This window comes from Dasypus novemcinctus, chromosome 17 (genome assembly GCF_030445035.2).
Source record: "Dasypus novemcinctus isolate mDasNov1 chromosome 17, mDasNov1.1.hap2, whole genome shotgun sequence".
In the NCBI taxonomy this organism is placed as follows: Eukaryota; Metazoa; Chordata; class Mammalia; order Cingulata; family Dasypodidae; genus Dasypus; species Dasypus novemcinctus.
In genome coordinates this window covers 42,728,377-42,746,933 of record NC_080689.1, presented here as the reverse complement: position 1 = coordinate 42,746,933, position 18,557 = coordinate 42,728,377, and the positions used below count along the sequence as shown (strand labels likewise).

The following is an 18,557-nucleotide window of genomic DNA, read 5'->3' as shown; positions in this document are numbered from 1 at the left end:
TTTCTCTGCTCTAGGAGTTAAGCAGAGAATCAATATGACTGTTGGGCATAGTAGCCTTAGGTAATCTAAGGAAGGCTTAGGTAAAAGAAATCTTAGTTGCTTCCTGAATGTCTCTTGGGCGTTCTGGGTTGCCCTGATTGCTCTGGGTTCTATATAGGTGTTAAAACATTTCATCTGAATTCTTAATTACTGATAACACAGTTTTGCATTAATGAAGGATGACTCAGAAATCTTTCTACTGGGATAGGAAGAATAAAGGAAATTTCATTTTCTGGGCTTTTAGAGTTGAATGCCCTGTTGCCTAATTGAAATTTTTTTCCTTCCCGATACAGATGAATAGTCCTCACTTCGGGCTCTTTTCATCAAAAATTCCAGATTCTCAGGTACCATCGTTGGTGGCTCTCTGCAGGTTTTTAAACTCTGCCTCTGTTGAGCTCTCATCGTTTTGGTGGTTTCTTTGTTTGGTCTCATTAGTCTGCGTTCCACAGTTTCTCAGCTGCCATTTGATTTCCTAACTTGTCTTGTCCAGAAGTATTTGCAGAATATTGATCACTTTTTTTGAGGTATCTGACAAAGCCACAAAGTCTCTGATGAGAAATAATTACCCAATATGATCATGGCACCCCAAGAACCGACAGTCTAGGAACGTATTAACAAATATTTTCCTTGAAATGGAGAATACCCACCTCTACCCACCTGTAATTCAGGTCCTGTCGTTTGATTCATCTAAGATTATTTTAAGTTCTTACCAAACAGCTGTTGGGTTTACATGGTAGTAGGGCTGTGGACCATAAATCTGAAGTCTTGAGAGAGAGCCTTTGGGTTTGGAGAGCCATGAAGAGGGAAGGAAAAGAGGGCATGTTTTGAACCTAACCAAGGACCTGATGTGATGGATTGCTCGACCAAGACACAGCATTAAAGTTTGTGTCCACGCGCTTCCTACAGACTGGAGTTTTTGGTGCTGAAGAGAGTCAGTTGCTGAAAAATCGGGGGGTTGGTGAAAATTTTTTGATTGTTGTGTGTGTATACAATGTGTGATTTTGAAAATAAACAACAACAACAATAAAAACCCTGACTGGTTGGTTTTTACCTGTATTCTTTACAAATAATATTTTACACTCTTTGAAAGCTGTTGTACTTCACCTAAATGGAAGACCGCTGAGTTTGTGGAAGTTCTGTAATTCTTTTTACTACTTCTTACTCTTACTTTTTTTTTTTTTTTTTTTGCCTGCTGAATCGTTGAGACTGATAAGCCTTGATATTTAATTGACTTGTTTAATATATGTTACATAGATGTAAAAGACTGTATAAAATGTAGAGATAGCATTGGCAAGACTTTGTACAGATTGCAACCTTTTACACAACACCACTGTGTAATTAATTTGTAAAGATTCTGATGTAGCTCTTTATTATAGTGATTTTTGGCTTTTGTACCAATTGAATGCTTTTTTGTGTGTGTGTTTAAATTATTTTCTTTATCTTTTTTTGTTATAAAAGCTGAGGTGTGGGGTTTTAAGTTCATTTATCGTTAGAATGTCTGGATTTTTATGTAATTTTTTTGTGTGTGCATCTCTAAATGCTAACACCACAAGTTTGCCTATGACAAGTTTATAGAATGCAAGGTATCTTCTCAGTTGAAATAATTCACAGTTGGTGAATATCATCTTGCAACACACCTTGTACAGTCTTCCTTAAAGGAACACTACAGTGTATTTTAGTATCTACCTACTGAATGACTCAATACAGACCTAAGCACAGCAGTGGTCCTCACACAGTATTTAAGTGTCAGCATACACAGGTGTGACCCTGTATAGAATAGTGCCAAACTGATTATTTTAATTGTGTACCTAGTTTAAAACACAATAAATGGATTGTTTTTAACACCTGGTTTTTGTCTTACTTAAGAGGAGCCAACCATGCTGTAGACAGTGACTTTTGTCACGTTTTTCCCTAGTGGGTTCCTTTTGAAACCATTGATGTGGATCCATGAATTCATGCCCTCTGGCACTAAAATGTGTTGTCTATTTCTGTGCTGTCCAGTACATGTGAATTTACATTTAAGCTAAATTGTCTTCTTTTAGTCTGACGGGTGACATTTCACATACACGTTTGCCTCACATAGTTCACTGCTGTAGTGCATAGCACAGGTAAATGTTTCCATCATCAACAGCACAGGTCTAGATGATTGAGTCTTAAATTGATGTGTCTAAGAATCATGTGGGGATCTTGTTAAAATGTAAATTCTTATTCATGCTTCCTGGTATCATGCTTGCAGGTATGATATCAACGCTACTCATCCTGGGACCACACTTTGAATAGTGAGGTTTTATGTTATATTGGCTACTTCAGCTTTTTTCCTAACTAAGCTGTAAACACTTAACTCTGCAATGGTTTCCAAACTGGGAACTTCAAAATATAAGATATTGGGGGCCCATTTAAACCTCCATGACGATTTCTTTGTGCAGCCAAGATTGAAAACCAACCACTGGTGGGTCCCACCCTGGACCCAAACCAAATTTTGGTGATTTGTAATGTGGGCAGAAAGGACCATGCGGAATTTTGTATTATTGAAAAATAAACTGTTTTTACATAGTCTTCACAATTATTTTTGTGGACTTCTGTCTTAATAGTCTAACTTTTTACAAATGGGCTTTTTGATACATATTAATAAAGCATACAATTTATCCAAAGTGTACAGTCAGTGGTATTTGATATAATCACATAGTTGTGCATTCATCACTTCAATCATTATTAAAGCAGTTTCATTACTTCAATAATAAGAAGGAAAACAAGAAAATTCCTCACCTCTCAATTGCTTTATTGAGATATATTCCCATACCATGTAATCTATCCAAAGTGTATAATCAATGGTTTGGGTATTTTTAGCTGTTAAAAAGTCCTTTGTTGTAAAATTGTAAAATAAATAGGGAAATAAAATGAAAGAAATTACAAATTTTAAAAGAGAGTGCAAAGCCAGTTTATATTTAATATAATCAATTATAAAAATAGCATAGCAACAAACTTATAAATGTAAATCAAATATAATAGAAATCACAACAATTCTAATTTTATATTACACCTCTATAAGAATGAAATAAATTATTGGTTTGGTTATTTAATTTCCATTTAGACCATAATTCTTTATAGATAATAAAATTGCTGTTTGGGAATTCTTCACATCTTATCGGAATGAATTATATCAGATAACAATTTGCTAACTCAATTTTATGAGGCAGAAAAAGTCAATCATCTTCAACAGTAGTTATGCTTAAATCGATTCAGATGCATTATTTTAATTAAAGAGTACAAATGAGAGGGTTAAAGAAAAATGAAGTATCCAAGAGTATATCTCTTCTCCAGTCCTCAATTAAAACCCAAGTGTTTATTTTGTATGAAAAAACTACAGAATACTGATTACAGGAACAATTTGCCAGTTGCACTGAGTAATTATTGTTCATACACTATGTTATTTTACATTTATTTGGTCTAGTCCAGCCTTTTTTTTTTTGGTTACTATTTGCATGGAATACCTTTCTCCAATCTTTCACTTTTAACCTGGTTGTGTCCTTACATCTGAGGTGGGTTTCTGGTACGTAGAGACAGCTCATATTTTTTATCCATTCTATCAATCTATGTTTTTTGATTGGGGGGTTCAGTCCATTAACATTCAGTGTTGTTATTCATTACATCCATTTTGTCCTTTGACTCTGTTATCATATTGTTCTATTGTCTGTCTGCTTATCCTTTAGTTTACCTTTCCTAATACTCTTCATTTCTAAACTCTTCTCCAGATCTCTCACCCTTGTTATTTCCTATCAGGCTGCAGCACCCCTATTAGTATCTCTTGCAAATCTAGTCTTTTGATAACATTGTATCCATTTTTGTCTGTCTGTGAAGACTACACTCACCTTCATTTATGAAGGACAGCTTTGCCAGATACAGAATTCTTGGCTGGCAGTTTTTCTTTGAGTACCTTAAATACATGACACCACTTTCTTCTCCATTGTTTCTGATGAGAGGCCGGCACTTAATCTTACCAAGTTTCCCTTGTATGTGATGCTTTGCTTTTTTGCTTGCCTTCAGAATCCTCTCCTTATCTCTAATATTTGTCATTCTGAATAGTAGGTGTCTTGGGGTGGGTCTATTCAGATTTATTCTTTTTGGGGGATGTTGTTCTTGGATGTTGATATTTATGTCTTTCATAAGGGTGGGAAGTTTTCAGTCATTTTCTCAAATATTCTTTCTGCTCCTTTTCCATTCTCTTCTTCTGGGACACTGATAATGAGAATTTCGTGTTTCCCATTGTCATTCAGTTCTCTGAGACTCTGTTCCATTTTTTCCATTCTATTCCTTTTTTGTTGTCTCTTCCAATACAGATGTTCTGTCTTTGAAATTACTAATTCTGTCTTCAAGCAATTCAAATCTGCTCTTATGTGCCTCTAATGTATTTTTAATCTCATCCATCATGTCTTTCATTCCCATAAGGTCGGTTACTTTTCTTTGCAGGCTTTCACATTGTTCATTATGCTCTCCCAATGCTTCTTAATATTCTTTATTTTTTTAAGTCATATTTTCTTTAAATTCTTTGAGGTGATTTAGGAGAGTTGTGTGGGTATCACTGATTAATAGTATTAAATCCTGTATCTCTTCAGGATATTTGTTTTTTTCTTTTGGCTGGGCCATCTCTTCCTCTTTCCTAGTATGGCTTCTAATTTTTTGCTGATGTCTAGACATCTGAGTATGTTGGTGAATTAGTCTGATGCTAATTTCTCTCCTTTTTTTAATTTTTTACAGCTCTTCTTTGATATTTGGTTTAACTTATTCTCAGTCTTTAAAATTGCCCAGCTTCAGTTTTCAAAATTGGGCCAGGGACTTATTAGTGGAGCCCAGATTTTCTCCCAGGGGTTGGATACAGAGAGCATGGTTTTGTCCATACAATTTCTATACCAGCCAGCAGGTGGTGCTAGTCAGCGCATCCTTCCACTGAAGCTTTTCTACCTCGGCTTTCCTGTGTTTTGTGTTGAATCTCCAGAGATTCAAACCAGTCTCTGCCGGCTGAATTCACTGAAGAAAAGCACCCTGACCTCCCCTCCCTTTTCCCTTGAAACAGCTGACAGGGAGGAAGATGTCTGTTCCCCTCTCTGTTGGCTGCAGTGAGCCACGGGTTCTACCCCAGCTAAATATCTTGGGGGTGGGGGAGGAGAGGCCTTCCTGCAGCAGGGAGGTAACTCAGTTTGTTGTTTCAGGTTCTGCACCTCTCTGTCCCTCACCCTTTTCGGAATTGTGAAGCATTGTTCTGGTCTGCTGACCCCCAAAGCAGGTTCCTCAGACAGCTTCTGGCCCTCCTTTTTTGTGAAAGCATTCTGCGAAGCCTATTAGTCTGTCGCCATCTTCCCACAGTCCAGTCAATAACTTTTTTTTTTTTTTAAGATTTATTTTTTATTTATTTAATTCCCCTCCCCTCCCCCGGTTGTGTGTTTTCTGTGTCTTTTTGCTGCGTCTTATTTCTTTGTCCGCTTCTGTTGTCGTCAGCGGCACGGGAAGTGTGGGCGGCGCCATTCCTCGGCAGGCTGCACTTTCTTTCGCGCTGGGCGACTCTCCTTACCGGGCGCACTCCTTACGCGTGGGGCTCCCCTACGCGGGGGACACCCCTGCCGTGGGGCGGCACTCCTTGCGCTCATCAGCACTGCAATTACATCAAGGTTTGCAATATTCTCAACTACAGATTACACTTCAGTAAAAATTTTCATGCCTTCATGCATGAAACTTTTATGAGGAATGAGATTTCTAGGTCTAGAAACTAAACACTTTAATAGCTATGATACATGTTGCTTTCCTCAAAATGCATATCTGTCAATTTGCATTGTCAAATATGTATTGGAATACTGATCTCACTGCAGATTGATCGCCAGTTCCTGTTTTTATTTATAGATTTTCCTTTTTGTTTTGTTTTTTTCTTTTGACTACTTAGCTAGTGGATTTTGTAGACATAATTATGGGAGGAAGAGTTTTAGTTTTTGTCCTAACTAGCTCTGGAACTTCAGTGGGTCATAATTTACACTTCTAGTGCTCCAAAACCCTTTACAATATGCAATTTTTTTTTCCAGTGTGAGATAATTTCTGCCATAGGTGTAACTGATGGCCACAATCCAGCCCAAACCTATGGTGATCTTTCTCCCATCATATGGCCAAACGACTGGAATGACTGGCATGTGCAGTAGCTAAATTATGGAAAGGCATGTTTTTATCAGGTTCTGATCTAAATGCAAACAAGTCTTTTCTGTTGATTATTACTATGGACCAAGATTACCATCAATGGCAAAACACATTAGCACTGCTGCACTGCAAGTGGTGGGGAGTGAAGTGTAAGTTACATGGAAATTGGAAAAATTTCTTCAAGTGAAGTTATTGATTCTTATAGCATGGAATTCCACTTCTTAAATGATCCAGCCCTTTTGTTTTTCTCTTGACTGAAGCACAGGAAACTAAAAATCAAATTCTTGGTGCTTGGTGGTTCTTTTTTAGAAGATAGACTACTAGGCAAAATGGGAATTTGAATAATAGCAGCATAGTTTCACTAAGTATTTCACCTGACCGGTACTAACCATCTGGTGTTCTGGCACTTGGTTGAAGGAAAGGGCGTTTAAGTAGCATTATCTATTGTTTGAGTAGTATCCCTGAGAAGTTTAGTAGTAAGATCCTAATTACCCAAGTTGGGACATTGCAGGATTAGAGTTTAGCTGGCTTTATTTTCTATCTAGAATAGCAAACACTAATGTTACTTGATGTCTCAGAGACTAAAATTAAACCCATATTATTCAGTGTTATTCTGGACGTGTTAAAAGAAGATAGTACTTTTTAATGTGTTACTGCTTAATAACGTTAGCCCAGCTGCATACATAACACTTCCAGATTTTTTGCATTCAACACCGCATTAAATAGGAGTTAATTTCCATGATTAGTTGGCTTGGTTATTTTACGTGCACGCGTAGTTTCTTTTTACTTTGTCCTTGTTTCCCTCTAGTTTTTCCCCTAAGTTCCCTCAGTAAACTCATTAATACTTTGGGAGAGCTTAGGCAAGGGGGAAACCGTGTAGCCCTTTTTATTTTACATTGCTAAAGTTGGTTTGATTCGAATTCTTACAATGACTTAATTTATAAATTACATATCTTAAAAGTTCCAAACAGGAAGAAGACGCCAATTTCGGTGAAAAAATATTAGCTGCGGCCTAGTGAGGAGCTAGGTCGGCTTGATGACCCAGAGGAGGGGAAAGGTGGGCTGCGCGCACGGTGAAGAGCGCGGCCCGAAAGCCAGTCCGCGAACCGCCCCCGCCCCGCTCCACGGGCTCCACCCTCAAAAGCAAAGGCCTCCGTGGGTCGCTGGGTGCCATCGGCGCCCCCACATTTACCGTCCTTTCTGCCCACCCCGGTTTGCCCCTTTCTCCGTAGTTCAGGTGTTGCCTATCACTGAGAACCGGGTCTTCAAAACGGTCAAAAAGCGAGGTTGAGAGACAGATTCCCAAGCCGTGGGGAGCGCGGGAGGGTCTCCCCACGGGACGGGGGTCGGGCGGCCGGCAGAGAGGGGCCGGGAGGGGGGCAGGAGGCGGCCCACGGGCCGCGAGGGTTCGGGAAGGCAGAGGGGAGCCGGGCCAGAAAGTCGGGCGAAGGGGGCGCGCGGCTCCGTGCCTGCGCCTCCGCGCCCCCGCGCCCCCGGCTCGCCGCGGCTCCAGGGATGCGCGAAGGCGGCGGCGGCGATGGCGAGGATGCCTCTCCCCAGCGGCGGGCGGAGCCGAGGTCGGGGCTGCCAAATGGAGGAGGAGGGGCGGCGGTGCGGCCACCCGGCAGGTGAGCGGCCACAAATCCCTGCAGGGGGATGACCCAGGGGACCGGGAGGGCCGGGCGCCGGGAGGCCGCTGCCTTAGCCAGCAGCGCCGCGCTCCAGGCCCAGCCGTCGGCACCTGCGCTCCAGGCGCGGCCTGCGGGGAAGCCATCTCGCCCCTCTCTGCCGGGTGCGTGGGACGCCCGCTCACCGCCATGCCCTGGCTGAGCCCTCCTCACCCCCACCAAGCCTCTGCCGATTCTTCTATTAGCTTCGCTGGCCCAGCCTAGGCCCTCCCCACCACCACCTAGCCTCACCCGGCCGGGACCCCCTGGCGTGGGTCCTCCTCTCTCCCCCTCCTCGCCCCCTCCTTGGATGAGTCCTGCGCACGCCACTCCATATACTCGCCCGTCTTTTGTCCACTGACCCAAAACCTCACCGCCTAGCTCCATCAGCCGCTCCCAGCTTCAAGGAGTTGGTTGGTGGGCTGGGTGGGAAGAGCCAGAGCTCTGCAATCAGATAAATCTGGCTGGAATTTTAGTGACCTTGGGCAAGTTATCCAATCTCCCTGAGATTTTCTTTATCAGGATAATGGGAGTAATAATAATGAGACAGAACCTTCCCGTCTGTGAGGGTTAGGCTCTAAAAATACACGTCTTAGAGAAACTAAGACATTATGTGGGGGAAAAAATGGGTTAGAAGAATCTAGGCCATGAGTTGATTTGTAAAAGTTCATATAAAATATTTTAATGTTTACTAAAATACTAAAACAACACACTAGGCTAACAGAGGCTCTTTAATTGGCACTGTAAAATAAATTTTCATTTACTATTCCTTACTACGTTCTTCAGGACCCCTCCTCCTCAGATTTTAGCAAGATGCATGTGAATTCGTTATCTTCTTGTGGCTAATATGTATGTGTAAGTCTGGTGGTCCAACTTAAACTCTTTCTGATTTTAACATTTTTGTCATATCTTCCTCCAGGTCTCAGCGATAAAGTTTAGCTTGTATGCTTGTATTGAAAATAAATTTGGTAAACTTTATTTAATATTTAGGACTAGTAAATCGGTATTGATTTACTCCCCTCCCCAAATCATTGAGTTTTAGAATTCTGCTATCATAACTTCACACCAAACTGTGGTTTCAGCCACTTCTTTCTTGGCCTCTAAGACCTGGATTAACTGTCCCTCCATTTCCTTTCTCTGCTAAAGTTTCTCTGTCGAAACCTTTACTTCTACTCTGCTTTTCCTCCTTTATCTCTTGCCAGTCCCTTATTCTTCCCTTTATTTCTAATTATCCAAGTAGGAACGATTCATGATTACTTTTTACTGGTACCATACTTATCACAGTTGCTGAAAAGATATGCAGAAACAAATATATACTAGAATTTTGTATTCCAGGAATTTTCAGTTGGGAAGAGATTGCCATACCTAATACCTATGTGATTATTGTGAGAATGAAATAAAGGTAGATAACTTATATAAAGTGTCTGTTATCATTGCTGGCATATAATAACTACCCAATAAATTACAGCTATTATAATTGCCTTCTTGATTTCTTGGCTATTCCCTTGATTTCTTCTCTCCTTTGTTTGGCATAATAGTTAAGAGTGCAGGCTTTGGAGAGCAACTGCTTAGGTCCAAATCCATGCTCTGCTACTTTGAGTTAAGTCATCTCTCTTTGATTCAGTTTCCTCATTTGCAAAATGGAGATAAGTTATAGAACTTAATCTGGGGTTGTTGTGAGGATTTACTAAGTTAATAGTGTGGGGCATTGAGAACAGTGCCTGGTGCATCATAAGCAATAATGTTAATATAATAATGATGATAGTGATAATTATATTATTTCCTGACCTGCAGTTTTTTTTAAGTATTGAAAAAAATTCCAAATGTACAAAAAGTTAAAGTTGTCCCTCAACTGCCGAAATCCTCTTTTTCCTCCTGCCTCTAATCCTTGACGGTCATCTCCTTTTCCCCTTGATGCCCTATTTAGCAAATATCTTCTACCTCAAGTGCTGATAGCTTCCATCATCCCTCTCCTTAGATAGTATCCATTAGTATCTATACTTCTCTTGGCATCCTGGTTTCAGACTCTTCCTTCTTTTAGTTTCCCCAATCCAAATTCTTGCTTCTTTCTTAACCCCTCTTTATTTCCTACTTCCAAAGAGGAAGCCCCTGTGGGGGAGGATGCTTTGCTGTAGACACTGGTATCACCTCTCTGCTCTTCTTGCCACCCCTAAATGGGTTTTCCTTCTGTTTTCACAAGTTAACCCCAATTCCACTTAATAATAAAAGGAAAAATATTGGATTATACAACTGATAGGAAATAACTAGAATAAGCAAATCATAGAGTTAGCAACTAGAATGCAGGATACCAGGGGCTGGATGGAGGTGGGGAATGGGGAGTTAATGCTTAATTGAAACAGAATTTCTATTTGGGGTGATGAAAAATTTGGGTAATTCATATTAGTGATAGTAGTACAACAGTGCACATAATTAACACCACAGAATTATGTTTGAATGTGGCTAAAGGGGGAAATTTTAGGTTATGTATGTGTTAACTAGTATAAAAATTTAGAAAAAACATAGGACTGTACAACAAAAACAGTGAACTCCAGTATGAACTATGGACTATAATTAATAGTACAATTTTCATAACATTCTTTCATCAGTTTTAACAACTATATCACACTAACTCAAGGTGTTTATAATAGTGTGTTATATAGGAACTCTGTATTTTCTGCATGATTTTTCTGTAAACCTATAACTCCTCTAATTTAATAAATGAAAGGCAAAAGGGAAAAAAGAGGGCTCAAAAACAGATGCACAATCTTTAAGTAGTAACAATAAGCTATCTTCTATTTTTTTAATTTAATTAAAAAAAGAAATGAAAGGTCAGGATTTGCATTTTTTCTTATACTCTCGCAAAACTTTTATAAGGAAAGTACAGTAATTGGTCTCACTTCCCAGTGAAGAGATTCACCATATTGTCATGTTATGTCATGTCTGTTTGATCAAAAGCTTGTGGAAGAGGTTATCTTATTCCTTAAAGGACACCAGTTATATGGATTTCCTCAGAACTGACATTTATCTGAAGCTCACTGGCACAGCCTTAGTGGTTGTAAATGCCAAGAGACTTTTATATTGGGTAGTCAAGAGCTGCTGTATGGAGCCCCCAGTGATCCCTCCCTGCCCTGGCTCATTTTCCAGCACCCCAGCAACTAAAGGGTTAACTCTGAGCACAGCTGGAGGTCTTGGGGATCCTGCTCTAGCTAGTGGTCAAATATTCTGAGCATCAGCCATGTATCTCCCAAAGCCACTCCTCTTTTCCGAAATGCTAGATCAAAGCAAATGCTTTTTGGTTGACGGAGCATCACACGAATATCCAAAGAATAATTTAGATTGTCCCATTAGAAGCACATTTGAGAGTCTGGTCAGCATCAAGTCATACAGGGCTTTGGGATTTGGAACAACATAGAAGATTTGTGTAAGCGTATATTAAATTTCCTTAAAAAAAAAAAAAAAACAAGCAAGAAGTTCATTCTTAAAAGTAGAAGCTGTGCCTTACTCATCTTTGTAACCTCAGCACCTAGAAGAGTGATGCTGGCATATTAGATGCACGTAATAAATGAATAGCAAGTGAGCGTTTTTTATGAGTGCTTGCCTCCATCATCACCAGGATATTCTTGTAGGAATAGTGATAACTCATACTTGTTTTTTTGTTTTTTTTAAAAAGATTTATTTTTTATTTCTCTCCCCTTCTCCCCTGTTGTCTGCTGTCTGTGTCCATTCACTGTGTGTTCTTTGGTGTCCGCTTGTATTCTTGTCGGGGGCACTGGGAATCTGTGTCTCTTTTTGTTGAGTTATCTTGCTGCGTCAGCTCTCTGTGTGTGCGGGGCCACTCCTGGGCAGGCTGCACTTTTCTCATGCAGGGCAACTCTCCTTACGGGGTGCACTCCTTGTGTGTGGGGCTCCCCTATGTGGGGGACACCCCTCCGTGGCAGGGCGCTCCTTGCACACATCAGCACTGTGTGTGGGCCAGCTCATCACATGGGTCAGGAAACCCTCGGTTTGAACCCTGGACCTCCCATGTGGTAGGTGGATGCTCTATCAATTCACCCAAATCTGCTTCCCAGATAACTCATATTTGTATAGCAGTTTTGAGTTTACAAAGTGGTGCTTTGCACCTAGTAAATCTCAGATATAATTCTGATACTTTTGTTATTTTCCTTCTCAAATGTGGTCCTACACAAAGTTTTCCAAAGAAGGGTATGGAGTTTGCCAATGAATCTCAAGCAGAGAGAAGAAGTTATGAGTAATAGGAAATAAGGAAATCTTCTAAGGAAAGAAATAGGATTTGTTGGTGATTATGGAAGTTATGAAAGAACCACATTATGCATTAGCAAAACCCTTCTGCTTATGTTTCCAGCATATGTTCTTTCTTGCCTCAGTACCTTCGCTTGTGCAACCTGCCCCCCTTCTCCCAGCCTGTCCTGTACCTCAGCCTCCAGCCTTCACCTTTACCTGGCTAGCTTCTCCTGCCTGCTCACCAAGATTCCATTTATCCTTTCCAGCCCCTTCCATGGGCTGGATTAGGTTCTCCTCCTCTATGCATCCTTGAATTTCGCTTAGCACTTTAGGTTGTAAGTACCTGCTTAGGTGGATCTCCAACTAGACTGTGATCTCTGTAGCAGAGAGATTGTGTTCTTGTGTCTCCAGCACCTGACACCAGGGTGTTTCTAAAAGTTAACATTTGCACATTGCTTAGTCAAAATCCCTAAGGGTGAGGCCCAGGAACTTACTTTTTTTAACATGCTTTTCAGGTGATGCTTAAACTAGCTTGAAAACCAATGGGTCATGAAACTGAAAATTAGTCGACTGAATGGACCGTGAGGTATTTGTTTCTTGTGTTGGGCTTTGTGAGGTGAAGCATTTTCTGTGCACTGGATCAGAGCTGAAAAATTCTTGAACGATCACATGATCACTGTGCTTTCTACATTAATTCCTTTCCATTTCTGGGCATGCATTTTTCTGTGCAGGCTTATCTCTGTTGGACCTCTTTTGATGCATACCTGCTCCTCTGTGAGTTGAGGCCCTGACTCCCTTCCTGCTGGGTATTTTTGGGCAACGGAAGGAGGAGGCATTTCTGTTTGAAGATGAACTCAACAGACCACCTTCACTATGCTGCCAATGTCACCTTGCTACATGTGCCTCACTCACAGGGAGAAAACAGCACCTCTCTCCAGGAGGGTCTCCAGGATCTCATCCACACAGCCACCTTGGTAACCTGCACTCTTCTCCTTGCAGTCGTCTTCTGCCTGGGATCTTACGGCAACTTCATTGTCTTCTTGTCCTTCTTTGAACCAGCCTTCAGGAAATTCAGAACCAACTTTGATTTCATGATCCTGAACCTGTCCTTCTGTGACCTCTTCATTTGTGGAGTGACAGCCCCCATGTTTACCTTCGTGCTCTTCTTCAGCTCAGCCAGTAGTATTCCGGATGCTTTCTGCTTCACTTTCCATCTCACCAGTTCAGGCTTCATCCTCATGTCCCTCAAGACAGTGGCTGTGATTGCCCTGCACCGGCTCCGCATGGTGTTGGGCAAGCAGCCAAATCGCGCTGCCTCCTTCCCCTGCACCTTGCTCCTCGCTCTGCTTCTGTGGGCCACCAGTTTCACTCTTGCCACCTTGGCGACCCTGAAAACCAGCAAGTCCCACCTCTGCCTTCCCATGTCCAGTCTGATTGCGGGAGAAGGGAAAGCCATTCTGTCGCTCTATGTGGTCGACTTTGCCCTTTGCGTTGCAGTGGTCTCCGTCTCTTATATCATGATCGCCCAGACCCTGCGGAAGAATGCGCACGTCAGGAAGTGTCCCCCCGTCATCACAGTTGATGCTTCCAGACCACAGCCTTTCATGGGGGCCCCTGTGAAGGGAGATGGCGATCCCATCCAGTGTACCATGCCGGCTCTCTACAGGAACCAGAATTACAACAAACTGCAGCATGTTCAGATCCACGGATACACCAGGAGTCCCAACCAGCTGCCAGCCCTGGCGGCCAGCCGGCTCCAGCTGGTATCAGCCATCAATCTCTCCACTGCCAAGGATTCCAAAGCGGTGGTCACCTGTGTGATCATCGTGCTGTCGGTCCTGGTGTGCTGTCTTCCGCTGGGGATTTCCTTGGTGCAAGTGGTTCTGTCCAGCAATGGGAGCTTCATCCTCTACCAGTTTGAACTGTTTGGATTTACTCTTATATTTTTCAAGTCAGGATTAAATCCTTTTATATATTCTCGGAACAGTGCAGGGCTGAGAAGGAAAGTGTTCTGGTGCCTCCAATATATAGGCCTGGGTTTTTTTTGCTGCAAACAGAAGACCCGACTTCGAGCCATGGGAAAAGGGAACCTTGAAGTCAACAGAAACAAATCCTCCCATCATGAAACAAACTCTGCCTATATGTTGTCTCCAAAGCCACAGAAGAAATTTGTAGACCAGGCTTGTGGCCCCAGTCATTCAAAGGAAAGTGTAGTAAGTCCCAAGATCTCAGCTTTACATCAACACTGTGGCCAGAGCAGCTCAACCCCCATCAACACTCGCATTGAACCCTACTACAGCATCTATAACAGCAGCCCTTCCCAGGAAGAGAGCGTCCCACATAACTTACAGCCAGTAAACTCCTTTGGATTTGCCAATTCATATATTGCCATGCATTATCACACCACTAATGACTTAATGCAAGAATATGACAGTGCTTCAGCCAAGCAGATTCCAGTCCCCTCCGTTTAAAGTCACGGAGGCTAGAGAATCTTGTACAAACTGTTTTTGTTTGTGATAGCAGTTGACTTTTTTAAATTTTACTTTTGTGAGATCAATAGATCAAAACTTAAAGATGCCAGTTATGATTTTCTTTTGTCTGAAGTACTAGCATCTTTTGATTTGTTGCTTTGTAGTTCCTTGACATTTTAAGAATTGATGTAAAAGTTTATTATTTAGAATTTTACTGTGAACAATGACTCAGTCTTTTGTACTGAGCCTTTAAAATAAATGCCAGGAATAATTATGATATGTTAAAATAGAAAATCAATTGATTATGAACATTTGAATCAGTGTTTAGGTCCTCAAAGTATATATTGGTTGGGTTATTTAAAGAATGTGAAGGTATGACCTTGGGTGGAGGTGTTATTTTATTAACAGAATTATACATTTTTATTCTTTGGAGTTGAAGTAGAGATCAATGTACTTTTTTTCTGGTAGCAGGCTGCTTTGGACAAATGATATATGGTGAGGCAGAAAATCAGAAATATATTAACTATGACTCTTTTCTTACCAAATACCCAGGCATTGGGTTCTTCCCTCTCATAAGACAGTCATCTAAGAATATTTTACAATTAGTGACATTTCTTATTATAGGTATGTTGACTGAGAAGATATATAGTTCTTAAAAAGTAAGAAAGATATGTGTCTGCTTGTTAAAATGAATTGTTCTATTTTGGAATGATTTTATCCAAGAACACTGGTGAAGAGGATTGCATTTTCAGTGGAGGTACACTCTTCTGGGAAGAGGAGGTGCTACTGTGGTCATCTCAGGCAGGGTGTTATGTAAAAAGCAATCTGGACTGTTATCTTCGTTATTGCTTAACAAGGTATGAGGGTGAGATTGCAAGTGTTTTGATTAATGCTTTCCTTCTGTGTGAGAAGGGTTTGTTAACAACCTGGCAGGGAAACGGACTTGGCCCAGTGGTTAGGGCGTCCGCCTACCACATGGGAGGTCCGCGGTTCAAACCCCAGGCCTCCTTGACCTGTGTGGAGCTGGCCCATGCGCAGTGCTGATGCTCGCAAGGAGTGCCCTGCCACGCAGGGGTGTCCCCCGCGTAGGGGAGCTCCACGCACAAGAAGTGCGCCCCGTAAGGAGAGCCACCCAACGCAAAAGAAAGTGCAGCCATCCCAGGAATGGCACCACCCACACTTCCCGTGCCACTGACGACAACAGAAGCCGACAAAAGAAACAGGACGCAGCAAATAGACACAGAGAACAGACAACCCGGGGGGAGGAGGGGGAAATAAATAAATAAATAAATAAATAAATAAATCTTAAAAAAAAAAAAAATAACCTGGCAAAGAGTATCCAAGTAACTAGAAATAACTTCTTTTTTGTCTTTATTAATATGGTAGAAAAAATTTTAAGAACTGTTTTCAAACTGTCTTATTTTTTTTTTTAAGATTTATTTTTATTTATTTCTCTCCCCTTCCATCCCCCAGTTGTCTGCTCTCTGTGTCTACCCGATGCATACTCCTCTGTGACCGCTTCCATCCTTATCAGCGGCACCGGGAATCCGTTTTTCTTTTTGTTGGGTCATCTTGCTGTGTCAGCTCTTCCTGTGTGCAGCACCATTCTTGGGCAGGCTGAATTTTCTTTCACACCAGGCAGCTCTCCTTATGGGGTGCACTCCTTGCACGTGGGGTTCCCCTACGCAGGGGACACCCCTGTGTGGCACAGCGCTTCTTGTGTGCATCAGCACTGCACATGGGCCAGCTCCACATGGGTCAAGGAGGCCCAGGGTTTGAACCGTGGACTTCCCATGTGGTAGGCAGATGCCCTATTCATTGGGCCAAGTCTGCTTCCCTCAAACTGTCTTCTATCCCTTCCATTACTCTTAAACTGGAAATGGGCAGTAAGGAAAAATAATTTAAGTATTTCTATACCTAAAATTAATTTTATTATATATTCTGTCATTCCAAGCACAGCAACTGTAGCCCATATCTTTATGTAAAAAATTTTTTTCAGTATACAGTCAGCATCCGGGCTTTCTAGAATTTTGGAACTGTAACTGCAAGAGACAAGATGAGCACCAAGACGTAAAACCTATCTTGATAAATTGTTATACCAATAACTATTATTGCAGATTGAAAGGCACTTAGTTCTTTTGGATGAAAGACTCTTGATTTATAGCACCCTCCCTCAGTCCGTTCCCAAATACAAAACTCATGAAAGACATGGAGATGACAGAGTAGACATTCAGCTAGAACTCTGTTCAGCTTCTTTGAACAGTTTCGGCCAATTATTTCTATTTCTGAGAATTAAGTATGAGGTATGGATTTATTTATTTTGTTTTTAAATTCACCTTTTAGATCTTTCTTCCTCTCTCTCCTTCCTTTCCTCCCATCTTCCATTCCTGCATCCCTTCTCCTTCCTTTCCTTTCTTCCTTTACTTTTCCCATAAATTTTATAATGGGAAGAGAAAATATCCCCTCTCCCACATTTTCGTTATTTGCAATTGAATACTATTTTTGGAAATCACTCTTATCTATTTCAACTGTGTTTTTATATTTTTAATACAACACTATTTTTGCTTGTTAATACTCCTGTGAGATAGGTTAGTATATTACCTCTTTTTTAACAAAGACAGAATTAATAAATGAAAGAGCCTGTCTCATAATCATTTTGAAGAGTTCTGGCAAATTAAGAATTAGACTTTTATTTCTAAATTCAAAATGTGGTAGTTTTTCCAATAGGCCAAACAGCTTTATAAATAATAGCATTAATCAAAAAGATATTTCACACTTTTTAAGGTATATATCTCTTTTTTGATATACATTTTTTTTGAAATGCCAGGCATTTCAGATGTGATTCAATAAAACATTAAAACAAAAGTAATATCTGCTTGTGAAGTCATAAAGGTCATTTTTCTTGTGTGACCTTTGAGTTTGAGATGACCTGACCAGCATGGGTCCCATCTTTGGGAGGTAAAAAAATTATAGCATCAGAAAACTAAGCATGTGCATATGAGATATTCAGTCCCTTTATGCTCCTTAAGAGATCAGTGATTTAATTTGCATGAATACATGGTGGGCTAGATTGTTAGCCCCCTCCCCATATATTCATACCTCTATCTATCTATATGTAGGTATAGATATATATAGATAGGTATAACTTGTCTCTTCATAAGGGCTAAAATGAGAACTAAAAGTAATGAGAAGTCATAGTTGAATATGACTAATTAGCAGGGTACATTAATTAGTTCTCTTGATGCTTTTCTGTAATGTATGTGATGTATTTTCAAAGATTTTATAATAATTGTTCTTATGTTAATGAGTAGGCCAGATTTGTATTTCTGATGCTCTTAATGTTCTTTTAAAATAATGTTTGGAAAATAAAAACATTGAAAATTCTAGCATTTCTGAAATTCAGATTGTAACATAATGACTCTCCTGTCCAATCATTTAAAAATATCCAAGCATGGCAATGATCATTTTTGCTTGGTGGGTAACAAACTGTTGAACCTCAAAAGGATTGTTCTTTTCCTTAAGAGAATGAAATATGTTGCTTGGCCATAATTAGTAGCATGTAATTCAGACTAACCTAGAATAATTAGCTTCAAAAGTTACTTTTTTTTTTTTTAAGATTTATTTATTTGTTTATTTCTCTCCCCTTCCCCCTAACCCCAGTTGTCTGCTCTCTGTGTCTATTTGCTGCATCTTCTTTGTCCGCTTCTGTTGTCAGCGGCACAGGAATCTGTGTCTTTTTGTTGCGTCATCTTGTTGTATCTGCTCTCCGTGTGTGCGGCACCATTCCTGGGCAGGCTGCACTTTCTTTCGCTCTGGGCAGCTCTCCTTACAGGGCGCACTCCTTGCGCGTGGGGCTCCCCTACGCGGGGACTCCTCTGCATGGCAGGGCACTCCTTGCACGCATCAGCACTGCACATGGGCCAGCTGCACACGGGTCAAGGAGGCCCGGGGTTTGAACCGC

At 40.9% G+C, this 18,557-nt stretch overlaps 2 protein-coding genes across 9 annotated transcripts in view; both read left to right on the top strand.

Annotated features, from left to right (window-relative positions):
* PSME4 (proteasome activator subunit 4) overlaps nt 1-2,605 on the top strand; it is a 106,252-nt gene extending 103,647 nt beyond the window's left edge. For all 3 annotated transcript variants that reach the window (XM_058278569.2, XM_071208839.1, XM_071208838.1), the window contains one exon: nt 333-2,605. The gene's annotated coding sequence lies outside the window, so the exon portion shown is untranslated. The remainder of the gene's footprint in view (nt 1-332) is intronic.
* A 5,106-nt stretch (nt 2,606-7,711) lies between these two features.
* Nucleotides 7,712-17,982, top strand: GPR75 (G protein-coupled receptor 75). 6 transcript variants are annotated; one of them, XR_011646102.1, is made up of 3 exons: nt 7,712-7,844; nt 12,857-15,475; nt 16,369-17,982. XR_011646102.1 is itself a non-coding variant. In XM_071208837.1 (2 exons), exon 2 carries the CDS (start codon nt 12,974-12,976, stop codon nt 14,594-14,596), a length of 1,623 nt encoding a protein of 540 aa, XP_071064938.1. In that variant the 5' UTR covers nt 7,712-7,844; nt 12,857-12,973; the 3' UTR covers nt 14,597-17,982. The 6 variants fall into 6 exon arrangements, 1 of the variants encoding a protein (XP_071064938.1); XR_011646100.1 differs by having other exon boundaries at nt 12,857-15,558; nt 16,399-17,982; XR_011646101.1 differs by having other exon boundaries at nt 12,857-15,585.
* The last annotated feature ends 575 nt before the right edge of the window (nt 17,983-18,557 follow it).

Bases quoted from the DNA above. Each gene is read 5' to 3' on its own strand.
- GPR75 (XM_071208837.1), top strand. From the start codon at position 12,974: ATGAACTCAACAGACCACCTTCACTATGCTGCCAATGTCACCTTGCTA.